This window comes from Haemorhous mexicanus, chromosome 4 (assembly GCF_027477595.1).
Source record: "Haemorhous mexicanus isolate bHaeMex1 chromosome 4, bHaeMex1.pri, whole genome shotgun sequence".
Lineage (NCBI taxonomy): Eukaryota > Metazoa > Chordata > Aves > Passeriformes > Fringillidae > Haemorhous > Haemorhous mexicanus.
In genome coordinates this window covers 772577-799613 of record NC_082344.1, presented here as the reverse complement: position 1 = coordinate 799613, position 27037 = coordinate 772577, and the positions used below count along the sequence as shown (strand labels likewise).

Below are 27037 nucleotides of genomic sequence, written 5' to 3'. Positions count from 1 at the left end.
TCAGTGAAAGACAACTCACCAATCCTCCTTTCTGGGCATTAATATAGCTTCTAGAAATGTCACAATGTTCGTCTGCTCAGGTGAGGATTTAAATAAAAGAGAGGGGGCCTATTCACATATGTAAAATTATTACTCAATTACCTGCTTGGAGGGTCAGGCCTGTGTTTTTAAGTGAGTTGTCAAAATCCTTCCTATTACTGAACTTCCTTGATCTATACTTAAATAAAAGGGACTCCTTAACACGAAGACATGCTGGCATCACAGGAAGAGCCCATTTCGTGCTAAACCTGAGGTGAAAGGTGCTGTGGAACACTGTGAGGCAGTGGAGACTCCTGGAAATTCCTGACAGGAGACCAGCCAGCCCTGCAGCCACGACAGGCTCACACTCATTTGCCAGCTATGCCCAGGAGGGGACCTGTGTGCTCTCCAGGATGCCAAGACAGAGATTAGCAGTTTTAATCCCAGTGTAACAAGAGGGCTCGTTTTCTCCAGCCCATAAATAACTCCAGCAATAATTCAGCCTCTTACTTTAAAAAGAACAGGAACATATGGGTGGGGATGGCGACACCAAAGCCAAATAAAACCTGACCAGGTAACCTAAAAGCCAGCTGTACTCTCAAAGTCACAGCAGCTTTTAGCAAATAGATTATTTTTACTGAGCACCACCAAAGTCATGGCGGTCAGTGGCACCAAACGTACATGCTCATAACCTGGCTGCATTTTTTCTCAAAGAGATCAATAAATGTCTAAGAGGCATAGGCATATCTCACTATAGGAATGCCCTCATTAACACAACACTCCTGCTTATGTCATCCCACTTACAGAACTCTGCTCCTTTCATCTGCACTGAAAATTCCTTTCTCTCCCAAGGAAAACTGCACATTAATCTCTGTATGCTGTTGAAAAACTGATCTGCTGTTACTGAGAGGACAGCAGTGTCCTCAGAAAGGGGACTGCCCATGTAAATAGCTTATCAGTGCTTTCCATACGTGACAGGTTGTCCCTTCAGTACAGACACATCGTCGTTTTCTTACCCACTAAGAGTGTGGCAACATGGTTAACTGGCAACTAATTTGGTTACCGAAACATCATCCTGAAGATCTGCATTTTGGACCTCTCCGAAGTGTTCACTGAAGCAGTGGCTGTAAGTGATATCCATCCAAAACCTGTTCAGTGGGAAAGGTTGTTTTGTTAAATTACCACCGTCAATGCCAAAAATCCAGCTCCATTCATTCTTATGAGAGACTGATAGAGTGTCCTTTATCAGTTTTGGTCTCACTGTATGTTTTCATTTGGTAAGGAGAAAAAAAACCCACACGTGTCCCACATTTTTATTTGCACGGGGTCTGGCGGTGGGGGGGAACACGACACGACAGGACACTCCCATGTGAAATCAGCCTGTGACTCAGTGGTGGAATTCCCTGGTTTGTTCTGTCAATGCCAGTTCACTTCAACAGATGGGAAATGTACATTTTAAGTTGCATTGCTGATGGTACCTGTCCAGACCCATCATTTCACGCCGTTTTTCAGTCACCTTCAAACCTCTGCACAGAGTTTATGTGGACACACACCACTGGAATTCACACCTGTCATCAATGCTTTTCACACGTATTTCCCAGATAAACAGATTTTTAGGTTAGGTTTGTGAGGGACCTCTGGAGATCATCCAGTCAAGCTCCCCTGCCAGGGACGGGTCACCTCGAGCAGGTGACAGAGGAAGCAGCCAGGTAAGACTGGAACGTCTGGAGAAACAGGGACTCCACCACCCCCCTGAGGTTTCCTTTCGAAGCACTCCACAGACCCAAGAAGCTCCACAGGCCTGGGCGTGCGGAGCCATTTTTACCACGGCGATCATTACCACACCGTCTCCACACCGCTTTGCTCTCCGCAGGCCCCTTCCCGAGGGCACGTCCCGGTCCGGGTTGGGTCCGTGGGGCACGACGGACGCCGTGAGGGCGGCGAGGGGCCAGCCTGAGGGTGCGTTTTGAGCCGTGCGCGTCCCCTCGGGGCGCGTCCCCCTCAGCGCCTCCCGCCATTTTCCCTGAGGGAGCGCGCGACGCCCCGCGAAAGGGCAAACCGCGGGGGGGGGGGGAGGGGGCGGGCTCGCGCCTCGCTCCCGCGGCACGTGCAGCGCCGGCCGCACTTCCGGCCGGGCGGGTACTTTCGTGAGGGGCAGGGCCGCGCCTGCGCCCTCAGGCCGCGCGCCGGCGGGGCGGCCGCTCCCGGCACAGCGCGCGGCGTCCCCTCAGCCGCCCCGGCCGCCCGGAGCTGTGGCTGCTCCTTCCCCTTCCTCCTCCTTCTTCCTCCTCCTCCCCTTCAGGAGCCGGCAGCGAGCGAGGAGAAGCGAGTGCCGCGGCCGGCATGTGAAGCGGGGCACCCCCTGGCCGCCGCTTGCCTCCGGTTCCTGCCCGGTTCTTCCTGGGGCTCCGCTCGCCATGAAGAAGTTTTCTCGCATGCCCAAGTCCGAGGGCAGCGGCGGCGGCGGCGGGACGGCGTGCGGCGGCTCTGGGGGCGGCGTGGCCCTGGGCAGGGCGCTGGCTGTGGGGCGGTACCAGGTGACCCCCGAGGAGCCGCTTGCCGAAGGTAAGAACGGGCCGGGGGCGGCGCGGACGGGCCGGAGCCGGGCCCTCCCGGCCCCGCGGAGCCGCTCGCCCGCGGGGAGCCGCTTGCGGGGCTTCGGGCTGAGCTGCTTCGGCCGCTGCCCGGGCCGGGGGCTCGCTCGGAGTTCCCCGGCTCGCTGCCTTGGGTGGGTGAGGCGGGGTGAGGTGTCACCGGCGCCTCCGTCAGCCTGCGTGTTTTGCTTTTGCCCCCTACCGTGAAGGAAAAAATCCCAAACATACCCGACAAAATAAAATTCCTGGTTTTCCTTGGTGTAAGGCAGCAGATTGGTGTCACGGTCACGAGTGGAAGTGCAGTGCTGGCAGGTTGTGCTGTAGAGCCTCTCCCCTCGCTGCAGGGTGCTCGGCTTGTGCTTCTTGTGGTGAACTTGCACTTGGTGTCGTCGGACTTCCACTGGGACCGAAGGAAGATTTGTGTGGATTTTTGTAGCCATGGGGTTGGCTGGACTTTGTTAGCTGTACTGCTTTACTAGGTGCTGGTATGGGACACCTTCAGAAGAGCCATTTTTGTGTTTTGCACTGTGTGTGGGAAACAGTGTGGTGTTCATCTCCCAGAGCTGGTAATTGATGTCGTGTGTAAAGTGTAATTCGCTTCCCAGGTCACTGAGCTTAGGGCTAGTTCTGTATATTTCATAGTTACTGAATATTTACAGCACACTGCTTGGGATGTTGTGGGTGAAATAATACATCTCTGTCAGTTTAGTCGGTGTGTCGCTTAAACTATGCGTAAGTATATTTATGTGTAAGTATACTAGTTAACTTTCACTGATTACGTGCATTGCTTGGTGGAGATTTTAAATGCGGTTTTAACAAGTGCATGCAGATAATATCACCAATTGGAATGGGAGCACAGAAGTGGCATTTAGCTTTTCATTGCTGTCTAGGAATGATTTTCATATAAAAGTGCATTTGGTACACAATAATTAGAAGGCAGTATTTTGTATTTGGGGTATGAAGGTGGTGTCAGGAGTTAGCCACCTGCATACCTGGTTGCCTAAGGTGTGAGTGGTCCTTGCTGGGAACTGCTTTCAAGTCATGGGAGGAAGGTCTGACAGAAGGTCATGTCTTGGCTGGGCTTAGGGCAAGATAGAGACTTTTTTTTAAAAAAAAAAAAATAGGCTCTTGAACAAATTGAGGTGGTATCACAGAAAATGTATATAGTGGAGAGGAGAGAAATTTTATAGTTCTTTGTTAAGTGTAGCACATCATTAAAAGTTTTCTCATAATGTTCTGTGTTTAGAGTCACTACAGCTTATGGGTTTTTTCCTTTCTATAGCTGGCAGAAACAAATTGACAGCCCTTGGGGGCCAGGGGAAGTCCAAATTTTAACATGTGAGTTAACTTCCCGCTTTCAAGTCTGAGAGATGTTTTTTACTGCCTTTTTTTTTTCTTCAGGTTTTATGCGGTCTCTTGAGTATGGATGCTTAGGATGAGAATTGATAAGGGTTGGGGCAGTGCAAATTTGCTGCGTCCTCGGAAAAGTCTCCAAGCTGTCCCTGGAGCGGGTCAGCAGGGAGGAGCCGAAGGGGCCTGGAGGATAAGAAAGGAGCAGGTGGCACAAGTGCCGGGTCGGGGAACTGGGAGGGGCCGGGCTCTCCTAGCTCCTCTGCCTGCCGGGGAGCAGCTGGGCTGTGACAGGGTGTGTGTGTGTGCCGCAGGTGTGTGCCGGGGGGAAGGGCTCTGTGATTGAGTGTCCAGGTGGCACTTGGGTGCTCCTGACTGACACCAGGCTTTATGGGTCAGCAGGTAGCTTTTTATCCAGGAGTAACTCGTTGACAATCAATCCCTTGCTCCAGTAGCAATTAATAGTAAGAGCTGTGTGTTACTGCTGTTACATTAGTCATGCTGCTACCTGTAACTAATGCTGAACACTTTACAAATCCCCTGGTTAATAATCTTTCTCTGGGGAGGGCCAAGGAGAAAACTTTTTTCCTGTCCTATTTGCACAAGGCATTTTTTTCTTTCAGTTTCTGAAACTGAGTTTAACTGAAGCTTGTAAACTTGTCAGGTAGTTCCTATTACTCATGCTGATGAAATAGCATTTAAGGTGTTAATAGCCATCCAAGTTAGAGCTTGTGTTATAAGGCATTAATGATAGATCCAGTTAACGAATCTAAGGATCTTAACAAATCTATTTAAGAGGAGATAGAGTGTTCTGTTAGCAGAGGTGTGGTATATTGTATTTCTGTTAGCTATTAGAATTAATAGCATGATGTGTCTGTTTTATGCAAGCTGCTTAACCCCCACCCTCTTTCCAGCTTTTGCTCTGAGTAATCTTAGGAAGGCAGCTCCTGGTGTTGAGGAGGATTGAGGCTCTGGGGAACTGGAGGACTGGCAGTAGTGATACTGAAAAGCTGGGGTTGTAGTGACCTTCCTGGGCTGCAGGGCTGGACCTTTGGATAGATTTCCCATGTCCATGCAGGTGTTGTCCTCCAGGTGCCTTTCTGTAGTCTTTGACAAAATGGTTGTATTGCAGTGTTCTAGAGGGAGAAGTGTGGAGCATTATAATCCAGTTGTTCTGAATCAAGTATAATGCTATCTAAAGGAAATGCATGCTTTTCACTAAAGAGGATGTGAAGTTGAGGAGCTGTAGATGTTAGGCTGTTAAATGGTTTCTTTTGTTCTAAACACACCTATTCTGTGATGATTTCTTGGCTTCCATAATCTAGTGGTCAGTATGCTGTTTTATGGAGGTATGTGTTTTATTTCTCAGAGATGGGGGTAAAAAGCAGTTAATTTGGCTTAAGGTTTGATGTAGAAAATTAATTCCTGTCCATTTTGACAGCAAGGTAGAAATATGTGGAATAAATGACTGATGCAGAGTGAAGGCCTTGTCTGTTTTTTTGTTTAAGCAGACTATTTGCAATGCAGCTCAAGTTGGGAAAGTGAAATCTAATAAAAATATGGGGAGTTCTCTGTTGAAAGTTCCAGGTGGTGTTTGGGGAACTGCAGTTATGGGAACTCCAGTATCGAAAAAGACTTTATACCTCAGAAATTGCAGCAAACTGGAAGTGGCCAGGTATGAAACCTGCTTTTAAATCTATCTCAAATGTCAATGCAGACCAGCTTATGTTGTGAAGAGTGAAAATGAAACTTAAAATTAGCAAGTTGTCAAAATATTTTTGTCTTACATGGGGAGGAGGTGGAAAGTTGTGGTTTGACATAGTGATACTACTTACTTAGTTGTTGTCTTGACTTGGACTTCACCGAGTCCTTTTTGCTTTATAACTGCAGTAAAAGTAGTTTTTCTGCCTGCTATAAAGGTAGGCATTGCAAGATGCTCATTTTTCTTACTGTCTTGATTGCTGGGCAGGGCTTGAGATGTTGAAACTGAATAAATAAAGGCTTTGCCAGGCTCTAAGTTGTCTTTGTACCAGGAGCAGACCAGAGAGGTTAAGGGGAGTGTTGCCATTGAGTATATGGGTATGTTTTTAACAAGCGCAGATGAAGCAAGAAAGCGGCGCTTTCAACTGTTAACTGCAGCTTCCTTCACAGACTTGACTGGCTTGGTTTGGAAGCTGATTTGTGGATGGGGAAAGATGGCCATCATCTGTTTTTTGTTTTCATTCAGAATTGGCTAATGGAGTTGTGGGGCATATGCTGTTGCACCTTGCCAAAACAAGGCAGTGCTGTGTAGTGTTCCCCCCAGCAGTTCACGCTCTTGCCAGGGGAGTGCTGAGGAGCGTGGAGGGGAGGTACCAGGCTCCTTGAAGGAGGCCCGGGTAGTTCTGCGTGCCCCTTGCTCTCAGAGGTACCCAGAGGGGATGCAAAGCAGCTCTTCCGCTCTGGACAGGAAAGAGTGACCATGACGCTTGGCTGGGCTCGTGCTGTGACTTTGCTTTGCCCTGGTGTGTGTGGAGAGAAGTTGTGTGGTACTGGGTACAGTGGTTTATTTTTGCCATCCAGGCTGATAAAGCGGTGAGACCAGAGCTGTGTGGTGCTGAGCCTCTGCTACTGTGGCTTAGGAGGCCATTGCTTTTCTAAGTGACCTTGTGTCTAGGACTGGAGAGGCAGGGGAAAGGCCTCTCAAGTGATGTCAAGTTCATCTGTTAGGTACTTCATTAAGTACTTACAAGTTCATTAGTTCATGTTTGTATAATGGAATGTTTGCTTTGTTTAGTAAATATGGTGGTTAAAGCGCAGTTTTCTGTGAAAAGGGGCCTCTCACTAGGGAAGGTAGCCTGATTCCTTCTAGGTGGTTTGCCCAGAAACAGCCTAATTCTCAGGAGGGAAATTCAGTAACAAACTGTTCATCAGCCCACAGAGGACCAGTGGCTCTCTCCCCATCTACCTACTCGGGGGGTCAGCTTGGCTTTCTCACAGACAAAACCTTTCAACAGGCCTGGCTTACTGCAGGCTGTGGGTCAGTCAGTGCCATTTTGGGTAACGCTGTGGGTCAGTTGGCGCCATTTTGGGTAAAGCCACGGCTAAGGACCTTATTGCTCTCTACAGCTTCCTGAAGGGAGGCTGTAGACAGGTGGGGGTCAGTCTCTTCCACCGCGCAGCAGCTGACAGAACAAGAGATCCCAATCTCAGGCTACATCAGGGAAGGCATAGGTTGGATATTAGGAACAAATTTTTCACCAAAAGAATAATAAAGTACTGGAATGTTCTTCCCAGGGTGGTGGTAGAATCACCATCTCTGCATGTGCTTAAAAGAAGACTGGATGTGGCACTTGGTGCTGTGGTCTAGTTGAGGTGTTAGGGCATGGGTTAGACTCGATGATCTTAGAGGTCTCTCCCAACCTCATTATGCTGTGATTCTGGGTCAGTCGCCGCCATTTTGGGGCAGGCTGTGGGTCAGCCGCCGCCATTTTGGGGCAGGCTGTGGGTCAGCCGCCGCCATTTTGGGGCAGGCTGTGGGTCAGCCGCCGCCATTTTGGGGCAGGCTGTGGGTCAGCCGCCGCCATTTTGGGGCAGGCTGTGGGTCAGCCGCCGCCATTTTGGGGCAGGCTGTGGGTCAGCCGCCGCCATTTTGGGGCAGGCTGTGGGTCAGCCGCCGCCATTTTGGGGCAGGCTGTGGGTCAGCCGCCGCCATTTTGGGGCAGGCTGTGGGTCAGCCGCCGCCATTTTGGGGCAGGCTGTGGGTCAGTCGCCGCCATTTTGGGGCAGGCTGTGGGTCAGTCGCCGCCATTTTGGGGCAGGCTGTGGGTCAGTCGCCGCCATTTTGGGGCAGGCTGTGGGTCAGTCGCCGCCATTTTGGGGCAGGCTGTGGGTCAGTCGCCGCCATTTTGGGGCAGGCTGTGGGTCAGTCGCCGCCATTTTGGGGCAGGCTGTGGGTCAGTCGCCGCCATTTTGGGGCAGGCTGTGGGTCAGTCGCCGCCATTTTGGGGCAGGCTGTCAGTCAGTGCCATTATAGTGTGGGGCAGGGGAGGAGCAGTGGCTGTCTCGCCTATGCCGAGCTCACCATGCACACAGTTCCCACCTGGTTATTTTGAGCCAGTCAGCCGTTCCTCCACTCTGTTACAGCAGTGAAGGAATGAGCTGCTTGTGAGTTCTACTTGGTGCACAGTCTTTGCAAGTACTTGATAACTCTTAGGATTTGGTTTGCCTCTTACATTGATACTGTTCTAGTTGAGGCCTAAGAAAAACATAGCCTTGATTGAGAGGAATCCAGGTCCTGTTTTGTGAGCTCTTGTGCTGTGCATTTGTAGGTAGTTGTGCTATTTATTTAAGTTCTTCCAAACCGCTTTTGAAAGTGGGATAGTCTTCAATGCTGTGTTTTTTGTTTTTTCTACCTTATGTCTCAGCAATAGCCGTTCAGTTTGTAATCCAAATAAACAACATTTGTGTTGTGCATAGGATTCTCTTGGCCTTGGTTTTCCCCCACCTCAGTTAACCTCTTATACCATGGTTTTTGGTCCCCTGAGCAAGGTAGTGTGAAGATTTGCAGCTCCAGCAGCTTCTGTAAGTTTGGAACTAGCTGCTGTATAGCTGACACTGCTTCATCTCCTCTCAAGGTGGGGCTTGTTTGTTGTTCTTTTTTCTGGAGAGGTAAATAGAGAGAGATGCCATTGTAATGGATCTTGAGTGAACTTTAGTACTTCCAAGTGTTTCCACGAGGTGTGGCCCTAGTTTTTAACTCTGTGAGAGCTTATTTCTGTGGCAGGGGTTATGAATATACTATACCTAGTGCTGGGTTACTTCTGTTGGGATGTGCTACTGTTCTCCTAGGAGCCCAGGTGAAGTGTACAGTACAGGACTTGGTTAGTTTGTTTATTGCATGTGACTTGCTCTCTGGAAGCTGCTGATTTATTTTCAGTTGTAATGTAGTTCAGTTGTTTAGGTGGAATATGAGCTGGAAAGCTGTCTGGAAAGCTGACTTGTGGCATTTGAGTTGGTTTGGTCATGTCGATTTTTTTTTCTAGAGTGAAACATTTCTGAATCTGTTTGCACATGACTGTAAAGGTCAAGCCTGTTATTCTGTCTCAAACAGTTTTGCTTTGCTAATAATGGAGTAGCAGATATGGCTTGTTCCAGTTCAGGATACAAGGGAGAAAAAGCAGAGTGAGTACTTGAAACTGGCTTTTGTTTTGGCTGGAAGCATAATACAGTACATGTGACGCTCTTCTACACTCCCCACAATAGTCACGGCTGCCTTACATCAAGTGTATCTACAGACGGGCAGGTGCTGAGATCCTAGACCAGCTTTTGATTTCTGGGTGGTGAAAGATGGGGAGCCTGTGTTGTGTCTGGGGGGGTTTTCTTGGGACTTCCCAAGCCTCATGAAGGCAGCTCACATGGTGAAAAAAAGAGTGTTGTTTGGCTAGCACAACATGGAACTGTGCTCTGTGTAATGAGCGGGCAAACCGAAAGCAGTTGGGGGATGTGATCCTTGTCTTACAGCCGTGTGCCGGTAAAGGTTGATTTTCCTATAACGTAGCGTACCGAATGAAGCTGCAGCTCAGTCAGGCACACATCTGGTGTGCTGACTGCTGTGGTGGCACTTGGGCAGGGCAGTTGCTCTTGCTGTGCCCTTCAGAGCTGCTGTGTGCCTCTGGGACACGGGTGGAGAAAGGAACAGGTTGGGAAACATCTGTAGGCCGACAAAGGCGTCTGTTGTACAGCCAGGGCCAAGCTCAGCTCTTAGGACACGTGGCCTAATGCTCTTTGATTATCCAGTTATTAGTCCTTGCGTGCCCTGCGGCCACCCCTTCCTGCGTCGTGTGGATATAGACGGGTGGTGTTATACCTCTGTTAACTGCACGCAGTTATGGTCTTTTTTGAGGCTGTTATCCCTTTAATTTGTGTGCGGCCAGCAGTAGTTAAGTGAAGAGGAAGTACTTGGCAATCTAGTAATTCCGAGCTAAGTTTTCAGGCTAGTGGCTGAGAGTCAGATGGTTACATGAGAAGGAACTTGATTTGTAGCAGTGTCATGTTAATATCACACAAATTCTCAAGCCATCTTTGCCAGATTTTGAGGAAAAACAGATGTGCCAATGTGTGTGCCATCTACTTGCCCTTTTCCTTGCAGATGCATTGTGATAAAGAATGCTGATGTGTCAGTATTCCTAAGGGGAGCGTATGTGTGCAGATGTGCTGCAGGAGAAAGCTCTTGGGCACCCTCACAGGATAAGGCAGCATGGGAGAATGGGGGTTATGTTTGCTCTGTCTGAGGAGGACATGGCAAAGCTTTTAAAGAAGCTGTGCAGGATCTTAAAGTTTTTTTGGTGTGTTTTACTGGTTGAGCTGATTTTTTTTTTAAATTAAATCTCAGTGTCTGTCATGTGAGCATGGAAAAGAAAAATGGTTGGATAAAAGCAGTAGAACTCCTTTTCAGATGTAGGTTAACCAGTAGCCAGTGGGAAGAGGGTATGTATTTCTCTGGGCTGTTGTCGGTGTGATAGCAGAGCTGTCAGTCAGTAACCCTTATGTTACCCATGGGGAAGGGTTCTTACAGTGGTTCTGTGCATGGAGAACAGAAGTGAACACAGGGATGGGGCTCATTGTCTAGGGAGCAGCACAGTCACTGGGACACTCGGCTTTGGCAGCAGGGAAGAATGAGCATGTCGTATTGCATAAGCATGTCAACTGGGTGAGCCCAGCTGGCGTTCCAGTGGTAGTTGGTTGGCTCTGTAAATGTGCACATATGCTCTTTGGATGTCGTCTCTGGTTCAGAGGGGAGTTGTTGGAGGTGCTCAGGTTGTGCTGCTTCTCTCTGGCATTGCTTTGGTTTACAGTGTTTTGTTTGTCTTCCTTCTCCTAATTCCTTAACCTTGTGCTATATTTTACTTGCTGTTGCTATTTTTTGCCTCTGTAATGTTCTAGCTAAGCAGGCTGCCACAGTTGAAGGAATTGATGTTTGTAAGCTGAGCTGTGTTAACTGACACTATGAATGCTCTGTGCCTGCCAAAGGGCAGTGTGAGAGTTGGGTGGCGGCTTGGGGACTAACCCACAACACAGGCAGGGTCAGTCACTGGCCTGATTGTAACGTGAGTGCGTCAGATGCTCTCCTTTTCCTAAGAACCCGTTAGATTTGTGAGCATCTGTTATGAAATGCCAGCTTTTCCTCATTTGTGTTCATGGGCTTATTTTAAAAACTGTTACTGTGCTGGATGAACAGCTGCTTCCTGATGTGTTTGGGATACTTGCCTATTAGTGATGCCTGGAGCTGGCACTTTGAGGGTGGTGTGCAGGTGCCAGTGGTGCCAAGCAGCAGTGCCCTGGTGCAAGTCACATCATCTCTGCTCCGTTGTTGCTCTGCAGCAGAGATGGCTTGTCCTGCCTGTTCTCCTCCAGCGGATGGAGATGTGCGGTGATCCTGAAACCCCTGCTCCCCTCCAAGGGAGAGTCTGTGTTTCTCTGCATCACTGTCTAGCTGCTGATGAGAAAGGAGCATGAATTCCTCTGCTCCTGCTTCCCTGGCTGTCTTGGGAATGGATTTCAGTCTCCTTCAGGGTTTGTCTCCTGGTTAAGGAGGTAGGAACCTTTCCCTTCCTCTCCACATTTGCATGTTCCTTGCTCACACTTGTCTGGGTTGGTTACTTTTTTCTGGTTCTGGTGGGTTGTCTTGGGTATGGGTAGCTTCATCTGTGAAACTGGGTCTCTGAGCAGAGGCAGAGTGGAGAAAAGTAGCAAAGTCAAGGTTGCCAACTGGGAATAAAAAAACTCCAGCTTTGATCCTAGGTGACTGTCATGATGAAATAAGGAATGCTTATTTTGGTTTGGTAGCAGAAAACATGCTGCTTTGTCCTTGAGCATCACTTGTTAAAGCACTCTTGTCTAGTGGAACTGAAGATTTGCAGGCTTGGAAGTGTTCTCCCTGTAAAGGTAGAAGAGTCTTCCTTAGTCTTGCTGATCATTAGGTCTGCTTTGCTTCTGAGGCTCGTGGTGAAAGTAGTGAAGAAATTATTATAGAGACTCAGGTGAGGGTGAGCATCTCTGAGCCGTGTTTATCCTGCTCTTCAAGAGGTATCCAAGTTGGTATTGCTGCAAAGAGCATCTCATGGCTCGTGGAGAGCCATTACTGCACAGGTGGAGAAACAAAGATGAAGGGGTTTGCCCCGAGTCATAGTCATATGGTCTGTACAAGAGGAACAGGTAGAGTTTGGAACGTCCTGGCGCTGTGATGGCTTCTTCCTCATCCCTTCTGTAACATGCTGTGCCTTAATTGCCCCATGCAAAACTAAGATAGGAATTCCAGTGTTATAGGGCTTGAGGAGATTTTATTCAGAGTCATGGCTATGTTTGGCTTCCTTCCAAACTTGCATGTTATTTAAATGGGTGGATTTGTTCCTGAGGTGCCTAGAAACTTCAATAAGCAAGTCTCTACCAGTCATGTGCCAAAACATGGGGATGGTCCAGTTCCTGGTTTGTTTCAGTTCTGTGGAACTGACTCATTTTTAAAAATTTGTTACTCTGGCTGTGATTTTTATCTGTGCATCTTGTCTTTCAGTAGCAGTTGTAATGAGTAATTGTTGCAGCGTTTTGCTTCTTATGAAACAAAAAATAGCTTTGGAAGTGAGTGATTAATATGACATTTTCTTATGTTCTTTTGCAATTCCTGCAGGTTGAAAAACTGAATGTGCTTTTATTTAGAGAAATGGTTGCTGAACAAGTTTTTTCTTGTTCTGGATGATTAACTTGCATATAACTATGAGAGTGGTACAGAGCAAATAGATCATTAAAGAATGTGCGGCACTAAATTCTACTCTGCTGACATGTCTGTATAAGAACCTGACCTGAATACCATGTGTGTTCATGAGACTAGAATAGCAAGGGTGAATGAAATTTAGTGTGTCAGCATTAGACATGGGATCAGGTCTGGTTTGTGTGATGTGCAGGAAAACTAATTGTTTGGGGAAAAGCAAATGAAATAATGGCTTTCTTTGGGCCTTGCTCTTGTGTCTCCGTGGCGCTCAGTAGCACAGTCTGCATCTTTAGATTTGACACCTTCAACTTGCCGTGAGTTTAGGTGAATTGTCACTTGGCTTTTATGTCATGAGAACTTGTGTAGACAACAGGAGGGGTATTTGATCCCAGAAAGAGCTATCCCGACTCGTCTTAGGCAATCTGAAGATAGAAAAGCAAGTTTGTTTTTTTGGCAACTCAAAAGGAAGTAGTTTGCTCCTTTTTATTTGGCCTAGTCTTGTAGTCTTCAAGTTCCATCCATCTTGGTTGACTTTACAGTATTATCCTCCCAGCTTTGTGCTTTTCTTCAAATATTTGATTTCTCCATTAAACATTTTATGCTTTTCTTATGACTTTCTGTTTTGTTAAAGTGATAGCAAATTCAATGGCTGTGTTTTTAAGAGGTGGCTTTTGCTCAAGGACATCTTTGAATTTAGATGGAAGTTGAGTCCTAACTCTTTTATTTTCTGTGACTTCCCCAGACCCACGAGTTTGCAGATCAGTCCAATTAATAAATATCTGCTTTGTTCTGAGTTACCACTGTTGACTGGCTTCTTGAAAGATGGGAGTTATATGAGAGATACTAAATGATTTTGATCATCTTGACTCTGCTGTTTGTAGTCCTGTTGCCATTGCAGTGTAGCTTGTTTACTTAAAATTATCAAGCTGCTTAGACTGTTATGAAATTTAAGTGCATTGTTTATTTAAAATTGTCATATATTAGAGTGTGAAGTTTAGAATCCCAAGCACAGAAGTGCTGTGAGGTCTTGAGAGGTGCTTTAAATGCAATTTGGAGTGTTCAAATATATTTAGCATGTACCAGGTAGAGGTTCAAGAGCTGCCTGTCCCCTTGCAGGTGCCAAGGAGGTATTATTGCCTAAAATGGCTTATAATTCTGTTGATTGGTGTAAGCAGGTTGGATCTCTGATATTGTGTTGTTAGAGTTCACTAGGAGCTAGTTTTTCCTAGACTGGCTAAGTCTGTATCTCAGCATACACCTTTGGTACGCTGGCGTTTAAACACGCACCAGTAATTGCCAACTGTTAAAGACTATGAGGTAAGATAATGAAAATCCTTCTTCATTATTCATATTGGGTGTTTTAGTGCTAATTCCAGGCAGTCAATCTAATTCTAGTCATGCTCCTGGAAGAAATGGTCAGTGAATTATGCTGAGTTGTGAGGGTGAGTGAGGCTGTAGGCTCTTGCTAGCAGGGGAGAGATGGGCTTCATCTTGCTCATTTGTATGTGTAAGATGCCTTGGAAAAGGAGGAAACCAGAGGCTCTTGCAGTGACATCTGCCTCAGTCTGAAGTGCTGCTGGCGTTACAAACGGCTTGGTTTGTGTCTGCGTGGCCTGGTGGCTCTTGTCTTTGTGTGGCAGCCAGAGGTGGCACTGCTCCAGGACGCTGCGAACCAGCCGCTGGGCCGGAGCCGGGCTCTGTGTGCCGAGCTTTGTTCCCGTGCCACGGCGGCTCGGGGGCATTGAGTGCGCACTTAGTCATGGGGGAGGTTAGAGAGCCTGCCTGGCTTTGCATTCCTGGCCCTCCGCATGGAAATCACAATCCCAGCAGTGATTGCAAGGAAAATGACAGGCCAGCTAGAGAGCAAGAGTTGGGTAGAGATGAGATGTTTGTTTTCTTAACTGATTGGTAATTATATGGTATGATAATAAAGTTCAGTTCCAAAAAAGTCATGCATATTGTATTTGCATATGGGCTATATTTTATCTACCTGCTGATTTAACTAATTTGTAACTATATTTGATTTTTTGGTTTTACAGGACCTAAAATCAAGCTTTATAAAAAAAGTAGTGAACGATATTTGAAATTCATCTAGAAAATGAATTGAGTTCATGCTCTTAACCTCACCATTGTAGAACGGTGAGCTCTGTGTTTGTCAAGCCTGTACGCACACATCACGTCCTTGTTGTGGTTTTGCAGCTCACTCTGTTTTCAGGTCAGACCAAACTACAGCTAGAGCTGAGTTGACTGAACCAAGACACGAGATGGGGAAGGCATGCAAAAAGAGGAACCTGCTGTTCAGAGTGTTCAGGTTTTGGGATTTTTTTGGGTAAACTGTGCTGATGGAGGCTCATTGTAGGTGTCTTAGCTTTTCAACTTACCCAAGACATGGTTTTCTCGTGAAAAGCACAGGTGAGTAAGTAGATGTTAACAGTAATTTTCATAGTCAATAAATTGAACTGTTGGTGATCTGCTGGCAGCCTTCTGTGGTCCTTTCCTTATAGACAGGAAGGAAGTATTACTTGACTCATATACAAGGTTCTGATAAATATAGTTGTAGAGTTAAATGCTTTAGATTTTTTTTTCCCCAGTGAACAGAAGGAGGTGGTGGTGGTGTAATACATAAAGGTTGTGCAGTGGTTGTAACTAACTCTCAAGCAGCTTGATTGAGGATGCAAATACGGGGAGATTTTTGTTCTTTTTCCAGCCAGGGTATGAGAAGGCATCAGCTTTACCCTAAGAAATAAAATATTTTGTCTTGTGTGCATAGGATGCATTCCTTGCGGGGTGTAGCAAATGCTTGCGTTTTTTCATTTTTGTCTGTTTTTTAGAAGCGTGCATTAAGTGAGCTTTTCAGTCAATCCACTTTCTTCTTCCTTGCACTTAGGCTACTGCAGGAATTGCAAGTGTGTTAGACAATTTATCTGCTTTCAGAAATGGGTGTTTTTTGTTTCTTGAGCAGCCAAGTAGCCAAGGCTGTCAGGCAGGAGGTGCCATGGCAGCAGCAGTCAAACATGGCTAGCAAGTCACCTGGATGTGGAGAAGCAGGTGAGGCGATGATGGGCCATACTGCAGGACACAGAGCTCTGTTCCTTTAGCTGTTGGCTGTGCTGGATCTTAAGCATCTCAGGGTTGGCCCTTGGGCATGTCTGGTGCATGGGTGTAAATAAATAGAGAAACTTTTCACAGAAGTCGATAGCAGACGTTAACTCGGCTTTCCCATCTTGCTCGGTAACTTGCAGTGTTTTGGATCCCCCAGGCAGTCTCTGGTGCTTCTGTCAGAGCCTTTTTTGTCAGGCTGGCCTACAGCTGATGCTGGGAGAAGTGGAATCCAGACATGCAAGCGTGTGGCAGGGTAGCAGTGCCATTAGCAGAGGTGTGCGTGGCGGATCTGGCTGCTGTGGCTGCACGGTGTTGTCCTGCTGGGATGTGATTCACAGCTGCTGTTTCCCCAGTGCTGCCAGAGGAGCGGATGCAGATTTGAGAAAAACAGTGCTGCTTGTCTAAACTAGCCCTGATAGTCAGCTTGTTACATGGTGGGAATTTGTGTGGGCAGTGGGAAAGGGAGCAGTGGTATGGCCCTTGGAATGCATTGTCTGCATGCTTATAATAAAGCAGAGAAACACTGAACTTGGAAATGTGTGTGTAGAAATGAAGTATTTTAGAAGTAGGGAGCTATTTCTGTTCTTGGTTTGGCAAATGCTGAGCTCCTGAGCTTGAGAGCAACCTCTGTCAAACCTTCTTTGGGGTGGAGCTGTGTCTCAGAGCCTTGTGTTCGTGACTGAGGCTCCTGGGGTAAGCTTCACGGAGAATATCCATGCCCATGTGTGCGCTCAGAAAAGCACAGATGTACACGTAGGGAAAGGTGGATGTGTGTATATGATCGGTGTTAGGTAATGCTGCCTTTATTCAGCTGCTTTCCAGGCTGGGAGCACACAGCCAGGTGTTATGGCTTGGCTTGGCTCGGCAGGCACACAGCGGGGCTGGGGGGCAGGTCACCTAAGGCACCTTCCCGGGCTCTGGAATGCTCAGGGCCAGCAGGCACTGGGGCAGCGGTGTTGGAGTGAGCAGAGTGGCACTGTTCTGGCATGGGAAACACCAGCTGCTCCTCAGCCCACAGTCTGGGAGCTGGCATGTGGCATGAGGCACACACCAGCTGCTGCAGGGGCTTGTGTTGCACTGCTGGAGAACTGGCCTTTAGTAATAGGGCATCCCCTCATCTTCTTGTGCAGAGGTGCTTCAGGAATGGCAGACACAACTGTGGCCTCCTTCTCTGGTGGAACTTGTGACAAAACATAAACATTTCATCAGAAATTTTTCATTAGGCTTGAAAAAGGCATTTTAAGTTTCTGTTAAAGGTTACTCCCTCAACCATCTCATGGTGTTTGGAATCTGATGAGAAATTCAAATGTTGGAATTCTGTGTGTCTTTAAAGGTTTTGCTGTCAAAAACAGACGGAAAGCTGCGCAGCTTGAAGAATTAAATTAATATTTTCTATCCAAAACCAAGGTATTTTTTGTGTATGCTTTTAGTCTGCATTCCTCAAAGTGCCTGCACTACAGCATCTGTGCTGACTGACAGAAGGCAGTGCCTCTGGGGGGAAGGACTGCCGTCCTTGTGGGGAGGAGGAAGGTTCTGGGAATTTGTACAAGTGAACGTATCCCAGTAGGATGCCAGTGGACATGGAGAGTTAGGGATGTTGTGGCAGCACACCACCAGGGAAGTGGAGCAGCAGCATGGAAGAGGGGCCTCTGTGGCACCGGAGCGAAGTGTGAGGGTTGTGGAAGGACTCTGGAGAGCCAGACTACCAGTGTGTGTTTTACACACTGTGAGGGTGGGAATCAAAACTGAGCTGCAGGTAGCAGCTCTTGGCATGGGTTTGCCTGCAACGCTGGCAGAAGGGAGCTGACTCCAAATTGCTGGTGAAATAGCACATGGGTATCATGTGTGATGCAGGTTGAAAAAGGGCCTTTTTCAGTCCTCCGTCCAAAAGTGGATGGGCTATGAAGAGCTGTTTTTCTTGGGGTTGTGCTTTTTTTGGAGGAGAAAGACTAGTTATTTTTGGAGTTGGTTCTTAATGTCCTTTGATTTTGGACACTGGTTTCTTTTGTGTTGGAATACCACAAAAGTATAGAGGTCAAAGTTGGGGGAGAAGGGGGGATGTTTGGGGTTATTTTTTTGTTTAGTTTGGTGGTTTTTCTTGTTGTTTTTTTAAAATTTGTTTGTTTGGATTCTTGGTTTTTTTTTTTTTTGGTGGGGTTTTTTGTGGTTTTTTTGTTTTAGTTTTGTGTGGTTTTTTCCTCTTGTGGAAGAAAGATACTTTAAGCGTTTAATAAGGTCATACTGCTCTCAGTTGTGATGGACTTGCAGTAAGGTTTTATTTGTTTGTGTTGCTGGGAGCCTGTTTGATGGCATTTGTGCTTGAACTGGTCTTATTCTGTATTTCGAGCGATTCCTAGTCCATAAAATGGTTCTCTACAGTGCTTGGATGGCTGTGCAGTCCTGGGAGGTGGGTCACTGCTGGGCTGGGTTGGCTCTGGCTGCGGGTCTGATCTTGATTTGTCTCTGGAATTAACAGGGAGCAGACATGCACAAGTGGCCCAGGCATCAAGTGATTCTCCCAGTAAGTTAGCAGCAAAAGTGTTGTTGAGTGAAGAAATGTATTCAGGACACAGCTAACTGTACTGAAATAATCATTGGATTGGGGAGTATCTGGAATGCCAAAAAGACAGAGCTGGTATTTTAAAGGAAATGAGCATGTGGATGGGTAGCAGTCTTGTTGCAGAAGTGGGGAAGAAGAGGCTCTGTGTAGGTAGATGGGTCACAGGGAGATAATTGCACTCGAACCTGTTTCTCTGGCTTTGTGGAGAGGGACACAAGGCCATCTCCCTGACCAAGGTCATGTGAGGCTGGGGGCCTGTCTTGGCAGCGGGTTTCAAATTAGAAATAACCTGTCCTTTTGGTAGTTGTTGGGCGTTGTTAACAACCGCTTTATGCTGGTTTCAAGAACAGCTTTCCACAGGGACTGTAAAGCCAGCGTGGAACTGTGCTGTGACGGACGCAGTCAGGTTGGCCTTGGAACCCTTCTTAGGGCTTACAGCTCCAAGGCTTCGTGTCTGCAAAAACTGTCCTCCTGAGCCCAAGATCAAACTGAGTTGTTGAGGAAGTTCCCAAATACCTGTCTGCATTGCTTAGGCACATGAGAATGAATAGGATCTGTTGTGTACACGTCTGTTTTTTCATTAGTTTCAGGTTTTGAAATGTACAGAAACACCACATGTAACTACTGTAATTGAAAATATATTTAGTATACTCATTAGCTTTATAAAAACCTATTTTTGGGGATTTACTTGTCTGAATGGAAATGGATGCTAAAGACTCAGTCACCTCTCCAAAATAGCCAAGCTTTAATGGATTTGTAAGGAACCATTTACAGTGTAGTAGCTGCCATTCCTGCTTCAGCTTTTACATATGTGATTAGTGATTACTGTATGTTACCGTAGAGGTAAAATCCTTTTTTGCCATAAGTTCTGTACTGTTTGTCTGAGATTTTACTATATAGTTAATGGATTCACTACTTGGAGAAACAACATTTGGTGCTTTTGTATGTTTCAAAAACGTGTGTATGATGTAAAAAAAGGTGCTGTCTCTATATACATATAATATGTGTAACAGTCTGAAAGATGGTAAAGTCTCTGGAAGCTTTTTCAGCCTTATTTTGTTCTACCTGAGTAAGCAAATAGGGTGCTTAGAATTCTGACAGCTCCAGTGCTTCCTGGTTCGCGTTTCAGGAGTGTAACATGATAAAGTGTGAATGGCATGTTGAGGCCTGTGAAATTACTCAAGGTTGACCTTAAATATACATAGGAAAAATCCAAACACATGTGGCTGCTGGAGAATTTCATTAAAAACAAACAAAATAACTGGCCCAGAAAAAAAGCCCAAATCATTGCTGGTTGGCTGATAAGATGATCCCAAAAGTGCGTAGTTAAATGGCAGAAAGACAGTTAAAGTAAAGAAAGGTAACAAAGATGTGTGAGCTTTTTAAGGAGTTTAATTGTGCTGAGTGTCTATTGACTTATCTAGCTATAGATTCTATAGAAAGGCTTTTTACTAAGCATTCTAGGAAAAGGTGCAATGTGGCTGTCCTTGGGAGGATTTAACTTTGAGTGACTTTGGTGGAAATCAAAGAACGAAGGAGATGAAGCTCCTTGTTGTGTTGAACACAGAGAGCAGCTGAGCCCCCCACGGCCCGGTGGGAGGGGAGAGAGAAGGGGAAGGGGAGCAGTGAGAAAACCTGTGAGCTGGGGCAGGACAGGTCACCTAGACTTGCTCAGGGTCGTCTCCCTTGGCTCTTGCAGGAAAGGATTTTTATAGTGGTGCTATTTACTGGTGGCAAACCATTCATGGTCAGGGCTCTGTTTCTTGCCGAAGAAGGACCAGGTCTGCTTTTTCAGTCCCTAGGATTCAACTGCTGGCTGATATCGCCACCTGATGGCAAGAGCAGCCCTTGGCTCAACACTTGGGGGTTTGCTGCTCTGCACTGATGGTTTCTACCTAGGCCTGTCTGCTCCAGCTACATCGGAACAATTGGCAGGGAGACTTGAAATCGGGAGTTCTCTTTTGTCCTCCTAGGCAGAGAGAATTTCAAGGCTGGAAAACTGGCTTAAAAATTCAAGAAGTGATTATTTCCTTCTAATCATGAGTCTTTTGCTTTTCCTGACTACTGCTCTATGTTTTTGGTCAGATATTGGTGCTTAAAAACCAGATCAGTTTTTTTACTATCCTTGCAATAAAACTTTCTGCTGGTTAAGGTCTTGCACATCACTCTGGCAGAGCTCCAGGCTGGAGCCCTCTGGGATCATTTCAGTGCCAGCTGGAGTTGAGTGTTAAGAACTTGAACTGTTGAGTGGGTGTCCTGTGAATTTTTTAGGAAGGCCCTGTGTGAACTAGGATGAGGCTGTTGAACTGAACTTGGGGTAATTCTGCTCTGACAGCCTAGCATGTCATTTGGTTAAATGAGGATTAAGTTACAAACAAGAATTTCTCTTGAAGATTAAATATTTATTAAATTGTAACTTACTTTCTTGAGTGGCAGTGATTATGTGCTTGTTTGCTCAAGCACATGAGACTTGCATCAAATGAAGTGCACTATATTTAATCAACGTGACTTGCAGATGCTGCTGGGTACCATGAAATGTGTGCATTTCAATTGGCTGCCTGATTATTGGAGTAGTTACTTGTTTTAATTTACTTATTTGTGTCCTGGTGGTGTACCCGAGCTCCTGCACTCCTACAGAGCTCCTGTGGTGCTGGTTGGCTTTGGATCAGACAGCAGTTCAGGAAAGCAGGGATTGACATGGGCTCTTGTGTGAGGTGGATTTCCTCTAAGTGTGGGAAAGCTGTGCATGTGAGCCTTGAGGTGATGCCAGTGTGGCCTCCTTGAGCAGCAGGCAGGACTAACAGGAGGCAGCTGAAACAGCCCTGCTGGATTTCACTTTGGCGTCCTGCACGTTGGGAAGAACTTCCTGTGTCGGTTGTTTCACTTGTGTATTTCCTGCCTCCTAGATTGTTCTCGACCAGTGCAGAGAGAGAAAACCCTCAAAAAAACCTGGTGGGGAATGGGCTTGACTGTGTGGTTGCCAGTTGATGCCGCTGTCAGATAACAATGTTTCTGGTGGGAGTGGTTGTAAGAAAATGCTTAATTCTAGTGTGCACTTGGAGTGTGATTTAAATAAAAACGCTTCTCTAGGCTGGCTGCTTGAGCTGTTGGGGGCTCCAGGGAGGCTATTGAGGCTAACCTGGAAAGTCACATCACTTCCTTAGGGTCTCTCAAGACCTCTGCTAAATACTTTATTTTTTCTATATTGGAGTGTGGGTTCAGGGAGTTAATGTACCTTGACTTGATTCAGGTTTTTGAATTACTCTAAGTACTTCAGGGTTGATGTCTCAATACATATTGTTCTGTGCTTTATGATTTCACTTGAATGTGAAAATGCTTTACTAATGCTTTCATGTGATGTTGTAAGAAAATAGTAAGACTTGAATGGTTTGGTTTTGTCATGAATACTTGATTGAAAAGAAATGGGTTGAGGTATTGAACTTGTGAAGTGTTTGTTACTAGTCACTCAATGACTGACAGATGTTGCTCATCCTTGGGATGTAGTGATGCTGAGTAGAGGAGTACTGAGAAGCTCAGGCAGCTGCTTCTTTGTGTGCTTGTGTTCTCCAGGTGGCTTCTCCACGGTGTTTCTGGTGCGCACGCCCAGCGGCACGCGCTGCGCGCTGAAGAGGATGTGTGTGAACAATGTGCCAGACCTCAACATCTGCAAGAGGGAAATCACCATTATGGTAAGAAGGCCCCTGCTTGGAACAGGAGGATGTGTCAGTTGGTAGTGTACGCCCAGCAAATGCCTCTCCAGTGTTTCTAGGCACCTCTTGCTTTTGATGCTGTGCTCCTGATGTTCCACCAGTACTTACAGAAACTAATGCTGGCTTTATGGTTGGTGCACGAGTCATTTCTGAAGGAATTATTCAAGTATGTCTTTGATACCTCACATGAAATGTGTATATTCCATTTGGTCAGTATGTCTGGTTCTCAAGCAAAAGGAATGTCTTCCAGTGCTGCAGTGGCAACTGAAAATCTCTCTTCGTTTTCTCAGTACTGAAGTGTAGTGTCCATTTTCTTTTTCAGAAAGAGTTATCTGGGCACAAGAACATAGTGAGTTATTTGGACTGTGCTGTCAACTCGCTAAGTGATAACGTGTGGGAGGTGCTCATCCTCATGGAGTACTGTCGAGGTAAGAGTCATGGCCTAGCTTTCCAGAGGAAGGTGTGTGTACTGTCACCTGTGATTTGCTTAAAACTATTCCCTTGATATAGGAGGTTAACACGTATGTGTCTCAGCTGGAATCCAGGTATTTCTTCTGGCATTGCTACCTAGGCACTGGGCAAAAAGTGAAAATTTCACCAAGTGTTGTAATTAAGTATGGTTACAAACAGGGAAATTAATTTTCTATCTATCAAGTGCAGTTGTGCTGTTCTGCTGGTGGTGCTAAGCCTCAGGTACCTGGAATGTAACTCGATAGCCAAGATTATCAAATTTTCACCACTCTTCTCCCTTACCGATTTTTGTTCTAGTTGGCAGTGTTGAAGAAGCTTCCTCTGACAGGTCATTTCCTCCACGTGGGGGTAGTAAAGTTCAGGTTGATAGTGCTGTCCAGAAAGATATTAGCCATGTGTTCCTGGTTAACCATATAACTTTGTTTGAAACAATACTGAAGTCAGGGCCTGTCTGTTTTGGTGTTCTGTTCCCCTCAGTTCACATAGGTAGGGGATAAACTTGCCAATGAGTTTAAACTTAGATTTGTCTGAAATCTAGGGAGACAGGGTGCTGGCCTCCTAGTACGAGATGGTGGTTAACCCAAGTAATTGGTGATACTCTGCAACAAGTGCTGCAGCACATAGTACATGCTTCTGGAAAGAAGCCCCCCATGGTCTGTCCTGCTCAACCAATACTTTGAGCTGAGGCATATGTGGGTTATATTTGCAGTATAAGCATTGAGGCTTATAGTTGGTGCAATCTGTACCATAAGGAGTCAAAGGCGATGTAGATTAAGGTAGATTTTGGGGAATGGATTAAGGAGAACTTGAAAACAAATGGCCACATTGTTGGCCCTTTACCCTGCTTGTATGGATGAACTTCTGTACCTTTCTGGGAGCTCACTTCTGACGCGCTGTTGGTAGTACTGTTTGCCTAATGGCCCTGGTAAATAGCCCCGTGGATGTCAGCTGTCAGACGACTTGACAGTGGTAGGCCTCCTGTGTTGTGAGCATCCTGGTTTGACAGAATGCCCACCAAGGCCCTGCTGTGTCTCTGCAAGAATCATTCTTCGTCTCTGTGTGCAGTGAGCATTGTGGTAGGAAGAGCTTAGTGGTGTCTGGTACAATTACTGCAAGGAACAGTGAAGTATTGATTCCCAGTCTTAAAAGAAACCTATGAAAAGGGAAAGGGAGGTCTTCTTCCTTGGAGGATGAGTTCAGGGCTGTGTTTCCCTCCTTCCCTGCCTCCCCTTTCTTCCTCCTTTTGTCTCCCAGAAAGACAGAGAGGGTGTTCAGAGAATGAATTCATGAACTCAGTTGATGGAGTTTGGGTCATGGATCCTAATGCAAGAGGCAGTTTTGAGGTGACATATTGGTGTGAGGGATCCTTTTTTTTGCTTTTGCAGCAGTTGGTTTCAAACACATTTCATCCTCAGAGACTGGATTGTTTTCGTTTGAGCCAATCATGTTTCTCTTTAGGCTGGTACAAGAGTGTGTGGTTGGAAAAGCAGGTTTGTTTTGTTCAAATACAGTATCTGTGGAAAACTTTGTTGCATCATATTTGTAGACTTAATGCATATAACTGAGTCTTTACTTCTGTAGCTGATAGGAATTACTTGAAAGAGATTTCTCCTGTTTCTTTAGCTGGGCAAGTTGTGAACCAGATGAACCAGCGTCTGCAGACAGGCTTCACGGAGCCAGAAGTAATGAGGATATTTTGTGACACCTGTGAAGCTGTTGCCCGGTTGCATCAGTGCAAAACACCTATAGTTCACCGGGACCTCAAGGTATGACCTGTAAGAAAATCCGGGCTAAAATCAGGCATCTGCTTGCAAAGGATTGAGGATATGGGAGAGATTTCTGTAAGACAGGCATAGAGTTGGGAGCTTGCTGTTGGTGGAGCTATAAACAGACCCTAACTATAGGACATCATTTATTGCTAAAACAAAGTTTAGCAGTTGATTTTTGGGAAAACTTGCTGTTTGTGTGTGAGGACACACACTTAACCTGGAAATTCATGCTTTTAAGTTAACCTGCTTTTTGTGTGTTGGTTTTCTTTGAAGGTGGAGAACCTGTTGTTAAATGATAACGGGCACTACGTTCTCTGTGATTTTGGCAGTGCCACTAACAAGTACCTGAACCCTCAAAAAGATGGTGTCAATATGGTTGAAGAAGAAATTAAAAAGTAGGTGATTTTTAGATCATCTGTCGTAAGAAACAACTGTGCTGCCCGGGGACTCCATGTTTTATTGTGTGGTGTGCATGTAACAGTAATGAATTGAAATTAATGGCTGATCTTGAATTAATTTTGGCATCAATATAGTAATAGACTGCAAGTATTTGAAAAGATTAGCTCAGTTTATTTACAGATGGTTTTTCAAAACGGCAATTCTTAAAAAAAAGCTGTTGGCACAAAGCATGCTGTTGTGAAAGTAAATTGTTCAAAAATATATGTCTGGCTCCTGGCCATTTTAGGAGTTGAATATTTTTCATTTGTGCTTTTTTAATACTGCTAAGCAAATACTTGCTGAGATACCATGAACTTATGTAAAGAAGCACTGCAATGGATTTATGTAGTCTCATTTGCAGAGTATGGTCCAGGTCCCTTCTCCTGAGACTGATCAGAAAAATATTTCAGCTTTTCTTAGACATACTCTTGAAAACTTCTATTACTGTTTTGCCTTTCTGGGCTAAATCCTGCAAAGGGGTAAATACAGGCTGCTTGTTTTCAAGTCCTGAAGTGAGACAAGCTTTTTCCATCTCTGAAGTATTTGAACTACCAGCTGAGCACTTGTTTTGGGGTGTTAATGTTTTGAAGTGTGCATTCTGCATGTTTCACTGTGAGGTGGGGAGAGCCCTTGTAGGACTCAGCTGTCATTCCCCACAGGTGACTCCCTGCGTATGCACAGTCACTCTGGCAAAAGTCTGCTTTGGGGCAGCAACACTAAAAGCCAATTTTACGTGACTTAATGCTTCTCCTTGTGTATGCTAGTTCATGCTGCTGCTCCAGACATTATTTGCGATGCTGCAGGTGCACTAATGGTGTGGATCTGCCAGACAGTTCCAGGCACATGTCTGAAATTTGTGTGGTTGGTGTGTGCACGGTGGATCAGGAAAGCACCCTCTCACTTGTGATGCTAGAGTTTTAGCTATGTCCTCTCTATTTTATGTTTCTAGGTACACTACGCTGTCGTACAGAGCTCCTGAGATGATCAATCTGTATGGAGGAAAGCCAATAACTACCAAGGCAGATATCTGGGTAAGCAAAAATTAGATAGTATGATATATGGGACTGGTTAAAGAAGAGAGAATTACAACGGGCATTGACTGAAAAACCAGTTATTGGGAAATGAAATACTTTGGGCATTTATAGAACACAGAACAGTAGTGGTAGCTTAAGTAGTTATGGTTTTGTAAATAAAATGAATCCCATGCTTGTTTTTGGTTTTTTTTATTTTAAAGGAAGGGGGATGTGATTTAGAACATCTCTTTTTATGTTGGCTCTGGATTCTCCTTGATAGCCCCCAGCGATTTCTTATGGAAACATGTGGGCAGTATGATCAAGGAAGGTATTTTTAGTAGTTGATGTGCAGACAAGGAAGAAATTAGGCAATGTAGTGCCAAGAGTTGTGATATCTGTGGGTGATATGACACTGAGAATGCAGCTCTTGGTGTGCTCTGGTTTGTACTGGGTGTGCCACAGGAATCAGTGGAAGAACAAGTGTTGTTAGAGCAGCTTTGATCCATCAGCTGCGTTCCAAAGTGCAGCTCCTACACAGCATGTCAACATCGCTGTGGCCGGGGGCAGCGTTGTTAGCGCTGCCCTGTGGTAGCAGGGCTTGCTCTCATCTCCTCACAGGGCTCGTGTTTCTTTTACAGGCTCTGGGCTGCTTGCTGTATAAGCTGTGCTTCTTTTCCCTTCCCTTTGGAGAAAGTCAGGTGGCCATCTGCGACGGGAGCTTTACCATCCCCGATGGCTCGCGGTACTCGCCCAGCGTGCACTGCTTGATCAGTAAGTACACAGGCACTGGCAGCAGCCCCTCCAGCTCCCCAAGGCAGCAAAGCACAGCAGCTGCTGCTCAGCACCTTCGCTGTCAAACCCTGCCACGGTCACCTGTCCTTCTCAACTCCCCAAGAGCCTTCTTGAAGCTCAGGGGAGCCTTTTGGTTTCTCTGGGACTCAGGGATCATTTTTTTTTCTTTAGGTGTTGATAAATCCCAAAGGAATGGGGGAATGCATTCTATTTGTCGTTTAGCTCTCTTTATTCATATTTTTTGCCCTTAAGTGTGTGTTTTCTTTGGAATGTTAGACTTTTCTGTCCAAGTTGGACAGTTGTGCTTAGATAAATTTAAAATGCAGCTTTAGCATAGCAACATCAGTGTGCTGAGATTAATTGCACTGGGGACAACTTTAATAGTAGCTGCATGACTTACACCAGAACAAAAATCTGGGAAGGTTTCTGCAACCCCAGGTGTCAGACCTGAGCTCTGGCAACAGTTTGTGGAAG

The 27037-nt window shown here is 46.0% G+C and overlaps 2 protein-coding genes across 5 annotated transcripts in view; both read left to right on the top strand.

Annotated features, from left to right (window-relative positions):
* Positions 1–2460, top strand: part of LOC132325940 (ras association domain-containing protein 6-like) — a 47457-nt gene extending 44997 nt beyond the window's left edge. The window contains exons 16-17 of one of the 2 annotated variants that reach the window (XM_059843468.1): positions 997–1144; positions 2321–2460. In XM_059843468.1, the coding sequence (XP_059699451.1) occupies positions 997–1061 (65 nt within the window). In that variant the 3' untranslated portion in view covers positions 1062–1144; positions 2321–2460. Of the gene's footprint in view, positions 1–229; positions 372–996; positions 1145–2320 lie in introns of those variants that run through there. The other variant, XM_059843471.1, reaches the window with a different exon arrangement.
* Positions 2436–27037, top strand: part of BMP2K (BMP2 inducible kinase) — a 49928-nt gene continuing 25326 nt past the window's right edge. For all 3 annotated transcript variants that reach the window (XR_009486085.1, XR_009486084.1, XM_059843457.1), the window contains exons 1-7: positions 2436–2583; positions 21941–22059; positions 22403–22508; positions 24175–24317; positions 24594–24715; positions 25708–25789; positions 26410–26542. Coding sequence is in view for 1 of the 3 variants with exons in the window: in XM_059843457.1 (XP_059699440.1) it covers positions 2436–2583; positions 21941–22059; positions 22403–22508; positions 24175–24317; positions 24594–24715; positions 25708–25789; positions 26410–26542 (853 nt within the window). In the remaining 2 variants the exon portion in view is untranslated. The remainder of the gene's footprint in view (positions 2584–21940; positions 22060–22402; positions 22509–24174; positions 24318–24593; positions 24716–25707; positions 25790–26409; positions 26543–27037) is intronic.